The 13,952-nt window shown below is 49.3% G+C and overlaps 1 protein-coding gene across 1 annotated transcript; it reads left to right on the top strand.

The window, feature by feature from the left end:
- The first annotated feature begins 11,367 nt into the window (after positions 1 to 11,367).
- On the top strand, positions 11,368 to 12,635 carry LOC123043627 (uncharacterized). Its single transcript, XM_044466140.1, has 3 exons — positions 11,368 to 11,691; positions 11,765 to 11,893; positions 12,120 to 12,635. The coding sequence occupies exons 1-3, from the start codon at positions 11,537 to 11,539 to the stop codon at positions 12,436 to 12,438; spliced, it is 603 nt and encodes a 200-aa protein (XP_044322075.1). The 5' UTR covers positions 11,368 to 11,536; the 3' UTR covers positions 12,439 to 12,635.
- The last annotated feature ends 1,317 nt before the right edge of the window (positions 12,636 to 13,952 follow it).

The following is a 13,952-nucleotide window of genomic DNA, read 5'->3' as shown; positions in this document are numbered from 1 at the left end:
AAAGAGGCCCATGCGCCAAGGAAACTTGGGGAGGGAAGAGTCCTCAAAGGGGAAGGCACCTCCGAGGTGCCTTGGGGAGGATGGACTCCTCCCCCCCCTCTTGGCCGCACCCCTTCCTTGGAGGAAGGGGCAAGGCTGCGCCTCCCCCCTCTCCCTTGCCCCTATATATAGTGGAGGGGAGGGAGGGCATCCATACCAGAAGCCCTGGCGCCTCCCTCCCTCCCGTGACACCTCCTCCTCTCCCGTAGGTGCTTGGCGAAGCCATGCTGGACTACCACGCTCCTCCACCACCACCACGCCGTTGTGCTGCTGCTGGATGGAGTCTTCCTCAACCTCTCCCTCTCTCCTTGCTGGATCAAGGCATGGGAGACGTCACCGGGCTGTACGTGTGTTGAACGCGGAGGTGCCGTCCGTTCGGCACTTGGTCATCGGTGATTTGGATCACGACGAGTACGACTCCATCAACCCCGTTCACTTGAACGCTTCCGCTTAGCGATCTACAAGGGTATGTAGATGCACTCTCCTTCCCCTCGTTGCTGGTTTCTCCATAGATAGATCTTGGTGATTCGTAGGAAAATTTTGAATTTCTGCTACGTTCCCCAACAACTAATGGTTATATACTTTGATTGGCAGCAACCATATTTACATTCATTGGCATATGCCATCGACTAAGAAGATTATGACTAGTATATAGCATGAACGATATAAAGGCACGAACAATATAGGGGCACGAAAATATTTAATGTATCATCCTCCTAATGAAAAGCGCAAACAACAGACTACTGAGGGTGGGTCAACGAGCGCACAAAGTCACAGATCCAGTCATAGGGTTGGTTACCTTGTCGGTGGGATGCGGGCCCTTTTTCTTCCTCTTCTTGGTGGTATATTAAGACTCCCTCCTGAAGGCCTGGACTGTACCGGAGGGGGTAAGGGGAGGGGGGCATCGCGCCCCCCCCCCTGCGGTATGAATCAAGATCGACCAAGGTCACCACTACTATATATATCCATCACATGAGATAAGTTGATTAGTTGTTTTGCTGGCTAGTGCCCGTGGTTTTTTCCCCTCTGCATTGGAAGTGTTTTCCACATTAGAATCTTGTGTCTCTCTGTGTTGATGTTCTTATTCGTTCTCTATTGCATGTCGTATCTCTAAAGAAATGACGGCAGCCAATGTTGTGCACATTACCGACATAGAATCTGGTAAGGTGCGGATCCATCATCCATATGTAGATCGCGTTGGTACAAATGAACGTAAAAGGCTGCTTCTAAAGGTGCAAGAGATGCTCGATCTGGAGCAAAAGGACAGCGGGTCTATATCCGTAGATGAGCTGATGGATGTGCTAAGGGCAACCCTAACCGATCCCTTATAACCGGTTAGAGGAGTAAAATTTCTGTGTCACTCCTCTAACCGGGACCTAGCCGATCCTTTGTCCGTTGTAAGGGAGTAAAATTTTATTCCTCCCCCTTATCCTCCCCCTAAATTTACTCCGCCGAAACGAGCGGGAGTAAAATTTTCTTCGCGCTCTCGCCTCCCCCTGCTGGTCCTACGCGACCCCATGCGCATCGCCGCCGCCGCCACGACCCCATGCGCGAGCCCTGCCGTCTCCGCCTCCTCCTCACCTGCTCTGCTCGGTCGTGCCATGGCTGCCGCCGCCTCCTCACCTGCTCTGCTCGGCCGCCAGGTCTCCCTCCCCACCTGCTCCGCTCGGTCGCGCAATGGTCGATCTGGGCACAGGGGATGATGTGGAGGCAGCAGGCAGTTTGCATAGAGACACCTCGACTACTTGTATGTCCAGTTTGCATAGAGTTGTATACACTATACCACTCATCCTCTTTGTGTGTCTGTTACTCTGTTTACTTGCAAGTAGACTAGCTACGGTAACAATACCTAATGGTGAGCTGTCACACTTATCTTTTTCCACTCCTAACAATTTGTTTTCTTACAAACAAGGCCCTTTTTTGCAGCTGACACCCCAATGTTTTTGTTTTCCTACAAACAAGGCCCTAACATTTTGCAGCTGACACCATAGAGTTTTTGTTTTCTTACAAAAAGGGCTAAATTTTTCGCTAGAAATTTCGGCAGCATAACGCGTTTAGAGCTTTGAAACCGATGGGAAAAAATCATCTCAACTTTAAATCATGTTTTTTTGTATATGCATGAAAGGAAGCATCGAACAAACAAAAATTGATGCATATGCAATTTTCACACCAACCTTCATTGGCTCGAATTGACTCGTCCAAAAATATCCCCGCTCCAGGCACCTTGCTCTTGCATCTTCCAAAGCCTTCTATCTGTCACCTAGCTCCACCTCCTGCTCGCAAGCATCTTGCTGTCACAAGTATCAAACAAGCAGCAAAGGTGTCAATACACTGATTGAAATTATAGATAGCAAATTCTCCCAAGAGAAAATATAAAACCGCAAATGCAGCTTCAGTTCCCATGTAGGACAAATACACATATAGCAAATAAATGATTTCAGATTATTAATGCATACATCCTACTAAATCATCAGCATAACTCATCATGATATCTACTCAAAAGAGGCATGTGTTGTACGCCTGCAGTAATCAAGGACAGGCAATAGTGCGGAAACATCACGGCAGCTTCTACTACTTGCTCTTGTATGTAAAACAAAACAGGTTACTTACTAGTTTTGTGGTTTACACTTTGACACCTTTAGCTAACTTTACTAGGCATTTGAGGGGTCACCGGTCGACATGGATTGTGTACATTCTCTTATACAGCTGTCTGACATGTCAAATCAAGATGCTTGTTGTCAATGCAAACATATAATTATGTGACAGTACTAGTGTTTCTTGTTTAAAGCGTGTGCTTCCTTTTATGTTGTCAAAACACCAGAAGCCAGCTTACGCGGACCTTGTGTGGACCATGACGATCAAATCATGGTTTGGGTACAAAGGTTCCGAACCTCTTGCCCCCAGCGCGCTCATGTTCAAAAGCGCAATGAACTCTGCAAGACCGAGTGAAGCAGGGGTAGTAATTCAATGATGATTATATCAACTTCGATTAATTTTTTTTGAGCTGCTTATCTATCATATGTCACCTTGTATTGATGTCTGGAATAATATACTAGGTGGCAGCTTGTCGCCAATTTGTTCCCCAAGTCCAGTCCGTGTCCACAAACTACTATTCTCGAAGTGTGTGGGGGCAGTACCCCCCCCCCCCCCCCCCCCCTCCCCGGCGTGCTCACAGTATGAATCAATATCGACATAGGTCAGCACTCAACACTGCTATTTATATCATTTGTAAGCTGTTGCACAGGATAAGTTCATTGTTGTAGATCCTCGACGCTTGTAACCTGAACTTTCCTTGTTTGTCATCGTGGCTTTTTCTGCTTCGCATTGGATGGGCTTTTTTTCATTAAAATCTTGTGTTTTTTTTAGAACGAAGGCTCAAAACGAGCCCGACTTTGAATTAACAAAGCCATCAACCGGCCAGGATTACAGCATCAACCCACTTACAGGAGCAGAAAACAACAAACAGCTAAGAGATACATGGTGCTATGCAACAGCTAGCTAGCTTCACACACCTACAAGCAAAGATGAAGAACACTAAAGCCCAGGAGCAGCTTGAAGAGAATTAAGCCCTCCATCGATCGCAATTCATCGCTTAGTGACATCAGGAAGGCCTTGAGGAGACACAACTAGCAGATTGGAAGAAACACGTTGTCGGCTCCATGGGCTGCGGCCAAAACGGATACAACCTTCTCCATCTCCGAAAGGGGCTCCCTGCCCCCTCGCCTGGCACGAGGCGCCGATCCGTCGGAAGATATAGGCGCTCTCCCAAGAGCTAAGCTGAATAACCGCCACCGTTGCCACCGGGAAGACCAAACCAGAGCACCGCCAACCTGCAGCGCCGGGCTCAACAAGGCGGAACCTTGGCACTGAGAGGAACTGCACACGAGGAGAAGCAAATGCACGGCGCGAGACTGTTGATGACACAGCTACAATGGAGGAAGCCCCAACACCGCAGACTCCAACCACGCAGCCGCCGAACGCCTACGAACGGAGCAGACTCGCTATCGCCCCAAAACTCACCAAAGGCGGCACCTTCATGAAGGAGACGGCGCCTCTGCGTCGCTGCCGCCCAATCGAGATGGATTTTGGCTTTCGCCCGGAAACGAGCAGGGGAGGAAGGCAAAAGGGGAAGGGAAGTACCAAAACGGCGCCTACAGGAAGGGGACGGCGCCCGCGGGCGTCGCCGCCGTCGTGGCCGGCTGAGACGGCCTGGATTTCTCCGGGCACTACACCGCCCCCCGCCCCAACTTCAAACACGGCGCTTGCAGCCAGGGACGACCGAAGACCGGATCTGAAAGGGGATCTGAGCGTTGGAGGCGAAGGCGTTGGATCCGGATGGGGGGCCCACAGCCCGGCGTCCAGCAGCCTCCACCCGCCGCCACCTTGCCGCCCGCACGGCCAAGGCAGCCGGCCAGCACCCGCGGCCGCCGCTGGCTGAGAACGGCGTCGCGCCACCACCCGAGGCCGCTGCCTCGGCTCCAGAGCCCCCCGCGCGCGACGGAGCAGGCAGATCCTCGCCGCCACCTTCCCCGGCGGCCGCGCGGCTTGCCGGCGACCCCCTCCGGTGGTGATGATTTATTCTTCTTCATTCTATATTGCCTGTTGTATCTCTAACACCGTACATATAGTGCGGCTTCGACACATGTCCCATGACCGACATCTCGTCAATCTCATATTCGTTGCTGGAGCGCAACGGCTTGAGTTAACTGCAGAAAACTACCACATTTGCGGCTAGGTTTGCAGAAAACCATCAACTCGTTAATCTGTTGCAAAAAACACCGCGTTAGCAGTAAACATGTTGCAAAAAGCACTGATATTCGGCCCGTTTAATCACTTTCTGACAGGTAGGACCGGGTTGTAAGGTGCTGACTTGGCAAACGAATGTCATACACACTCATGAATCTAAAACTAAAAGGCAATCAACCCCCTTGCTCCCAATCCCTGCTCTCGATCCGATCGGCACGATGCAACCGCCGCCTGCCCTCGCACCCAACCGCGCCGGCCTTGCCGGCTCCCGTCGCCACCTCCGGAAGCCCACCCGTCACTGATATAGGCATGGTCCCATTGATTGTGGATACTACCGAAGCTGAGCCAATTAAGGTGTCAAGCCATGAAAAAACAGTGGAAAATAATACCATGCACGCAGCTCGAATTCATCAAGAAAACGATGGTCATCTGCGTCAATTATGTGGGCCGAGAATCAATTCTGTGATGAGCGAACCAAAGACCAATTATATGACCCGTTTATTGAATTCAGGAGACATGTTTGGGACTTCAGTGTATGGTCGTGTACACATGGAGTCTAAAAGTGTACGAGCATGTTTGATAAAAGAAATGGTGCAAGGGAATTCATGTACAGATAAGATGACAAGAGATTTTGTTCGGCCACGTTACAAGAAAATACAGAAGATTAAGAAGGAATCAGCACCAGCTTCCGTGGAGCGGAATTTCCGTACGCCTCCACCTTAAGTTGTGAAGGCAGAATTCAAATACAAGTTTGTTAGGATTCTTATTTTTGTTTTTGTCAACCGGCTAGCTAGCTAGTATAGTACGTGAGTTGTTTTCCTTTCCAATTAGGATTTCTTTATTTGTCAAGTTAGGATTTGACGTGGGTGGTTAGGAGACTAGGTTAGATTAAGCCATATAAAAGATAATGCTTGGTCGATGTACGAGAGATGAGTCTTGAGTTTGTTTTCAGAGTTATGAAATATTAAAAAAAGTCTGAATTAGGGACGATCATATCTTGTGTATCATCTATGATTTTCTATCCTGAAAATTTATTAGCGACGGAGGGTTGATCATCCAAGGGGATCATTATTTTTATTTGTGTATTTTCCTACGCGGGTGAAAATTGTTCTTGGAGGTTGCGAGGAGGAACAAGAAGACGGACTTCTCATCTAGCATCGCCGTGAATGGTTGGGCCGCCTACACGCACGAATTAGTGTCTCGCTAGTCCGTGCCTCATCAAGTGGTATTCAGAGCAAAGGTTAGTCACGGCGATTCAGTTTACAATATTGTCTGCAGAGGCGAGCATCAACATGTTGAGCAAGAACATATTGATGGAGGAGGAAGGCATTGGTGAGGTCACTCTTTTTCTCACTCGTTGCGTTGTGAACGAACGACGTGTCAATCTGAGATCGATGAGAGTACTGCAGTCAACATAGTGAGCATTGAGGTGGTGGAAAAATTGGGGCTGAAGATGGCACCTCTTGAAAGACCGTACACGTTGAAGTGGATCAAAGGTGACATCAAAATTACTCATCGGATTTTGCTAATTTTTGACCTGGGAAAATATTGTTGTGCAGAATTTTTTCATGTTTGTCATGTGTCCATGGTGTCGTGCCATCTTCTACTTGGGGACCCATGGTGCAAACGTGTTGGGGCTGTTCGAAATTGCAAGAAAAATAGTTACTCCCTATCATGGAAGGGCCAACAAATCTGTTTTGTTCCCATGCCAACGCATGTGTTTCGGGCAAATTGGAAAAATCGTTTGCTAAAAAGAGAAGAACGGCAGGAAGAAAGAAAGGAAGAAGTTGATGCACCGACAGAGGGGCTGAATCTTTTGGTGGAGAAGGTACATATTGATGGTGGTGCAAAGGGACAACGTTGGAGTGTTTTTAAAACACAATGCATGATCAAGGATCGTGCATGCAAGATGATAATTGATGACGGCAGCTTTACAAACGCCATTAGTAAAGATATTGTGCATGCATTGGGTTTGTCCATGTGGCGGCATCCAAAACTGCACCATGTGGAGTGGCTATCCAACTCCAGAAAATTACAGATTACACATAAGGTGCATGTTCCATTTGTTGTTGGAGATCATATCAACAAGGTGGATTGTGATGTCTTGCCGATGGACGCTTGTCAGTTGCTATTAGGAAGACCGTGGCAGTTCGATCATGATGTTGTGTGTTGGGGATCGTTGTAGAAATTAAAACATTTCTACGCATCACCAAAATCAATCTATGGAGTAACTAGCAACGAGAGAGAGGAGAGTGCATCTTCATACCCTTGAAGATCGCGAGTCGGAAGCGTTGCAAGAACGTGGATGAAGGAGTCATACTCGAAGCGATTCAGATCACGGTGGACTCCGATCTAAGCGCCGAACAACGACACCTCCGCGTTCAACACACGTGCAGCCCGGTGATGTCTCCCACACCTTGATCCAGCAAGGAGGAGGGAGAGGTTGAGGAAGAGGGCTCCAGCAGCAACACGACGGCGTGGTGGTGATGGAGTGGCAGTTCTCCGGCAGGGCTTTGCCAAGCTCTTGCGGAGGAGGAGAGGTGTTGGGAAGGGGAGGGGCTGCGCCTTGGATGTGTCGTTGCAGCCCTCCCCTCACCCCTCTATTTATAGGGAGAAGGGGGAAGGGGGCCGGCCCCCTCTAGATGAGATCTAGAGGGGGGCGGCAACTAAGGGGAGGGGGCTTGCCCCCCAAGCAAGGGGGGCGCCCCCTTTAGGGTTCCCCCCCAACCCTAGGCGCATGGGCCCAAGGGGGGGTGGCGCCCAGCCCTCCAAGGGGCTGGTTCCCTTCCCTCTACAGCCCATGAGGCCCTCCGGGACAGGTGGCCCCTCCCGGTGGACCCCGGAACCCCTCCGGTGGCCCCGGTACAATACCGGTATGCCCCTGAATATTTTCGGTGACCGTATGACAACTTCCCATATATAAATCTTCACCTCCGGACCATTTCGAAACTCCTCGTGACGTCCGGGATCTCATCCAGGACTCCGAACAACATTCGGTAATCACATACAAATCTTCCTAATAACCCTAGCGTCATCGAACCTTAAGTGTGTAGACCCTGCGGGTTTGGGAATCACGCAGACATGACCGAGACAACTCTCCGGCCAATAACCAACAGCAGGATCTGGATACCCATATTGGCTCCCACATGTTCCACGATGATCTTATTGGATGAACCGCGATGCCGAGGATTCAAGCAATCCCGTATACAATTCCCTTTATCAATCGGTACGTTACTTGCCCGAGATTCGATCGTCGGTATCCCAATACCTCGTTCAATCTCGTTACCGGCAAGTCACTTTACTCGATCCGTAATGCATGATCCCGTGACCAACCACTTGGTCACTTTGAGCTCATTATGATGATGCATTACCGAGTGGGCCCAGAGATACCTCTCCGTCATACGGAGTGACAAATCCCAGTCTTGATTCGTGCTAACCCAACAGACACTTTCGGAGATACCTGTAGAGCACCTTTATAGTCACCCAGTTACGTTGTGACGTTTGGTACACCCAAAGCACTCCTACGGTATCCAGGAGTTACACAATCTCATGGTCTAAGGAAATGATACTTGACATTAGAAAAGCTCTAGCAAACGAACTACACGATCTTGTGCTATGCTTAGGATTGGGTCTTGTCCATCACATCATTCTCCTAATGATGTGATCCCGTTATCAATGACATCCAATGTCCATAGTCAGGAAACCATGACCATCTGTTGATCAACGAGCTAGTCAACTAGAGGCTCACTAGGGACATGGTGTGGTCTATGTATTCATACATGTATTACGGTTTCCGATCAATACAATTATAGCATGAACAATAGACAATTATCATGAACAAGGAAATATAATAATAATCATTTTATTATTGCCTCTAGGGCATATTTCCAACACTGTGCATGCTGGAAGATCGAACACATACACATTCATGCATGGTGGGAGGAAGCGCGTGCTAAAGCCAATGGTGGACAATGCAATCACTAGAGAGCAGCAAGTTCCGGAGAGGAAGATCATGTTAAGCGCCGACTCGAAACCGAGGACGGTTTCGTTTGAAGGGAGGAAGTATGATATAGGCATGGTCCCATTGATTGTGGATACTACCCAAGCTGAGCCAATTAAGGTGTCAAGCCATGAAAAAACAGTGGAAAATAATACCATGCACGCAGCTCGATTTCATCGAGGAAACGATGGTCATCCGCGTCACTTATGTGGACCGAGAATCAAGTCTATGATGAGCGAACCAAAGACCAATTTGTGGGGCCCCGGTCTGACGCCAGCCTGCCGGGACTAAAGGTACACCACGAACCGGGACTAATGCATAGTCATTCGAACCGGGACTAATGGTCACATTAGTACCAGTTTATTTACAAACCGGGACTAATGAGCTGAACATTAGGTTGTTTTTCTACTACTGGGGGTGGGGGCGATGCCTCCCTCCCCCCTAACAGATTTTTTGTCCAAAAAGACCACCAGCTGAGACGAATTGACAAAAGGACCACTTCTTGTGTCCGACGAAGCAACAAGCACCCTCCGTTCTGGGACTGGTAGACTCAGTTACAAATGCTTATATACTCTGATCAATAGCAAGACCATATTTACATTCATTGGCATATGTCGTCAACCGAGAAGACTACCAACTAGTAATGGCACGAACGATATTAGGCACGAACAATATATAGGGGCAAGCACAATATTAATATGTTATCATCCTAATGATGACCGCATATGCCTACCCTCGCCTGGCCCGCTTGGCCTTCATCTTCTTGCACTCCTCCGGAGTGTGGCGAAGAGTGGTCGTGGCTTCATTGAGAAACTCGCCGTAGTGGGTGGGTGAGGCGTTCCTCCTCCACTGCCTTCTCCTTCTCCTCCTTACTCTTCCCCTTGGTCTCCTTCTCCTTGCTCTTCCCCTTGGCCTCCTCCTTGGGCGGCATCTGAAGCAGAAAACAATCTACTACGTGAGAATGAGAAAACGCAAACAGCAAACTACTGACGGAAGAACAACAATTCACAGATCCAGTTGTAGGGCTACATTGTCGGTGGGATGCGGGTCGCCGAGGCTCCCTTTGCTGTTGTGCCGGTCTTCTTGGTGGAGGGAGCTTCTGCGCCGGTCTTCTCTCGCTGGAGGGAGCTTCTACGGCAAGTCTTCTCGCTGGAGGGAGCTTCTTGCCTGCTGCGCTGCTGGGATTCGAATGGATGGGTGGGCAACTCCTCTTGTGAGAGTGAGAGTGCTTTTATATGACGCCTGACGTTTTCATGGCTCCCATGTTCCGAGGTCAGTCAATCCAGCTTCTATGGTTGTTAAGCCGTGGGTGGTCGGTGCACAGAAAGCACTCAAGTTTGAGCTCATGATCAGAGAAGCCAGCTTCCATGGTTGTCAAGCTGCGGGTGGTCGCTGCACAGAGAGCACTCAAGTTTGAGCTCATGATCAGAGAAGCCAGCTTCCATGGTTGTCAAGCTGCGGGTGGTTGGTGCACAGAGAGCACTCAAGCTCGAGCTCATGATAAGAGAAGCTAGCTTCCGTTCTGCTTCTTATCCTCCCCTAGCCATAGGGCTTGTCGCCAAAAGGCTTGGGCCGTACTGGAGTGGGGGGGCGATGCCCCCCTCCTCCCACAATATGGATCAGTATCGACCAAAGTCACCACTACAATATATATCCTTTGTAACCCGTCACACGAGATAAGTTGATCAGGTGTAAATTCCCAGCATTTGTATCCTCTCTTGGTATAGTGAAGTACCGACAAATGTCAGGAAAAAATGGGGTTTTGGCTTCTGATATTTGATAAAAGGGGATTCTCGTGTGGGGCATATGAGAGGTCACCGGTGGGCATGGATTGCGTACTTTCGCTCATGCAGTTGTCTGGTATGTCAAATTAGGATGCTTGTTGTCAATGCAAACATATCTATAATACATAAATAATTCATCCCCACTGACATATTTCTCTTGACATGCAAGCTATCCACCTCATCAATCTGCCACATCAGCATTCTCTTTTTAATTTCAGTTACTAATAGGACGACCTCCCTACTACTGAAGTTCATATCAGCGTTGATCGCCCACCATTATGCTGGACGATTGTATCGACTCCTAATCCACTCCCCCAGATCGACCCCCCATCAAAGAGCTCGACCGCACCACTTCCTTCTCCCCTTCAACTTCTTCCCCGCCGTAGAAATCATTCACCAATCCTTGCGGTACGGAGAGCTGGTGGCTGGACGACGTTATTTTTCCCGTGAGGATCCTCCATGGAAACACCTCTTAATCTCTCTCCCTCTTCGCCTTCTCTAATCTCTATCAAACCTCAATAGGAGAGCGGACTTTCAGATCCCGGGTGCCTAGACACCCGGTTATCTGGACCGTTCGTCCAGTCTGGCTGCGTTGAGATTTGTGCCAAGGTATGTAACCAATGAATATAATAACAGGTCTGTTTCTTGATTAGGCGCTGGCTGTTTGACGCAATGGACATAAACTAGTCTAGTATATATAGTCCCTACTGTCACGCACCTGCACCCACCTACGACCTATGAAAATTGGTACATGATATGACATGTCTGCCTGCCGAAGTATTCAGACGTACATGTACGTGTCGGCCGGTGTTTGAAACGAGCCGCGGGCGACGAGACGTGTCGTCTTCAACCTCCCCACGCCCCCCTCCCAGCATCCTGCGCCTCCCAATACTTGTGCTGCCACATTCTCACCTCCCCCGCCCCTTCATTCACAATCCTTCTCTGCCGGGGAACCGCAGTTGAGACTATGGATTGCCAGTTCCAAGCTGCTGGACGGGCTGGCCGCGAGGCAGGCGACGGGTCCGATTCTGCATCTGAAGTAGAAGGATATCGCGTCGCGGCTTGCGGCATTGATTTTCTCGCGTCTATCGCGACCGACCTCGATCTGCATCCAACCCCCAGGTTAGTTCGTCGCCATAATAGTGATGTATTGACTATTTGATTCTCACAATCCTGACCCGACCCATAAATTCAGATCTGAAGTTGTGGACGGTTGTTCTTCAGCTACGATTGCGGACGATTTACAAACATCCGACGCAGTCGTGGGCGCGCATGAGAGGGCGGCGTCTTGCCCATATCCACCAGCCTGCGGATGGAAACGCAGGTAATTCATAAGTTAATCTGTATATAATTGCATGCTTTGCGGTTTTGTGAAGAGCCTTTACATAGTGCTCATGTCAGATGCATGTTATCTGTATTGTGATTGGTTCAGTAAGTTGTAAGGACATGAGTAACAGTCGCTGACACGACTAATATAGTGATTGATCTCTGAATATTACGTATGAATGTGATGCCATACGTATTTACTACTTTGGTGGTGATACATACAGGAATCAAACGGGTGACAGGCTTACAGCAAGAGCAATGCCAAGCAAGTTCACATCTATTGAAAGATGTCTGTTAAACTCTGAAGGCAACCATGGTCCTGAGACATTTGCCCCTGTAGTGGGGACAACATTCGACTCCTGTCAAGAAGCGTATGAGCAATACAACTTGTTTGCTTGGGAGAATGGTTTTGGTATTTGTCACGGCAAGTCTAGATGGGGAGAAGGACGGTACCAGCAAATGCACGAAATTGTGTGTCAATGCCAGGTTACTTTATATACCGCTGTTTCATGGATCTATCGCGTATACTGTGATTTGTTCTGAAGTTGTTATATTTGTTTCGTTGAGATTATGTTGGATTCTCACTGACATGTCGTGGGAAAATGATTTTCTCCTGTATGTCATGATGACCAATATTTTTTTCGAAGAAAAGGGGCTCACACCCCGGTTCCATTCCACTGGAAGAAACCCAACCAGTCAACAAACAGAGTTACATCAAGGAGGGAGCAAGCAGCATTTGCCAAAAGAAAGAAAAAGACTCGTTTTTTGTTCAGCTCACAGACCCGTGATGATGACAAAATGTATGCCATGAATTAACAAATGCAGTTAATATGCTTTTTTCCCAAACACAATTGCTGCCACACATACCTATGTTATATTATAAAGGTCCATATTCAAGAAATAAAAATAATAACAAACGCTAAACTGAAATAGGCTGACCAAGAAACCTCACAATGGTGACAAAGGAACAGCAGCGATGCAAGTTGCTAGCAATATAATATCATCTCATGCCGCTGGGCCATGCAGGTGCTGTCGTTTCAGTGAACAGGCCCGTGGACTGGAACACCTTTTCAAGCCTACTCCTGCCATGCCTCTCTCCTCCTGTCGCTATCTGTCTCCCTGAAGAAAGCCTGCTAATCGCCCGGTTACTGTACAACCGCCTGCACTGCAGAATTCACCAGCACGAATCTTGAGCGCTGTGGACGGACGGGATAACCGGGTGTCGGGGCACCCGGGACCTTTTCGAACCTCAATAATATCTTGATTGATTTTCAGGGTAACCGACGCACGCCCCCCACAAGGCCCCTCGGCTCCTCTCCCTTCATCCCCATAAATCCATCGTCACACTTTCGATTCACCTAAGCACCTAACTCAGGCCACCCCTTGATCCAGAGCTATGCCACCAGCGGCGACTTTCCACAGCCAGGTGCTCCTCCACTGCTGCGCCATTGCTGCCTCCCTCAAAACTGTCATCGCCGTCTTCCTGGGCCATTGAGGACACCGGCCCCAACAGGCAAGAGTAGCAACACCGCCAGGTCGACCTCGGCGGCGAGCAGCCGAGCCTCCTCACCGACCCGTCATCAAGCCGCGGTCGGGGCCCTGCTCACCCTAACACTCCACTGCAAACTGCTCCTGCTAGGACGAGCTACCGCTGCCTGCCGCTGCCTGCCGACAACGCCACGGGGGATCAACACCACCAACAAGAGCCATTGGCAGCAACAGGGGCACACCTTCTACAGCTCTGCGGACGACGACGAGTCGGCCAGCTTCATCGTCATCTAGAAGCCGTGCATACGACCGCACTCCCACACCTTCACCACCACCACGTACAACGATGGCCACGACCACATGAACTGGATCAGAAGATGGATAGGGTGGAGGACGAGTTCCTGGCCATGCTTCACTTGACATGAAGAAATTATTGGGATAAGAGGAGTCCACGGATTAGCTTGACTTTCATTCCCATCAAGCCTTCACCTTCCTGATATGAAGAAGCTTGGTTAGAGGCTCCGCCACCACGGGTATCTATGATGCCGACAGCATGTAGAATTGTAGAT

This window comes from Triticum aestivum, chromosome 2B (assembly GCF_018294505.1).
Source record: "Triticum aestivum cultivar Chinese Spring chromosome 2B, IWGSC CS RefSeq v2.1, whole genome shotgun sequence".
Classification (NCBI taxonomy): Eukaryota; Viridiplantae; Streptophyta; class Magnoliopsida; order Poales; family Poaceae; genus Triticum; species Triticum aestivum.
The sequence above is the reverse complement of the archived record's forward strand: the minus strand, read 5'-3'. Positions and strand labels throughout refer to the sequence as shown.

Bases quoted from the DNA above. Each gene is read 5' to 3' on its own strand.
- LOC123043627 (XM_044466140.1), top strand. From the start codon at position 11,537: ATGGATTGCCAGTTCCAAGCTGCTGGACGGGCTGGCCGCGAGGCAGGC. The intron at 11,692-11,764 runs GTTAGTTCGTCG...CCATAAATTCAG, and splicing joins GATCTGCATCCAACCCCCAG to ATCTGAAGTTGTGGACGGTT. The intron at 11,894-12,119 runs GTAATTCATAAG...TGATACATACAG, and splicing joins GCCTGCGGATGGAAACGCAG to GAATCAAACGGGTGACAGGC.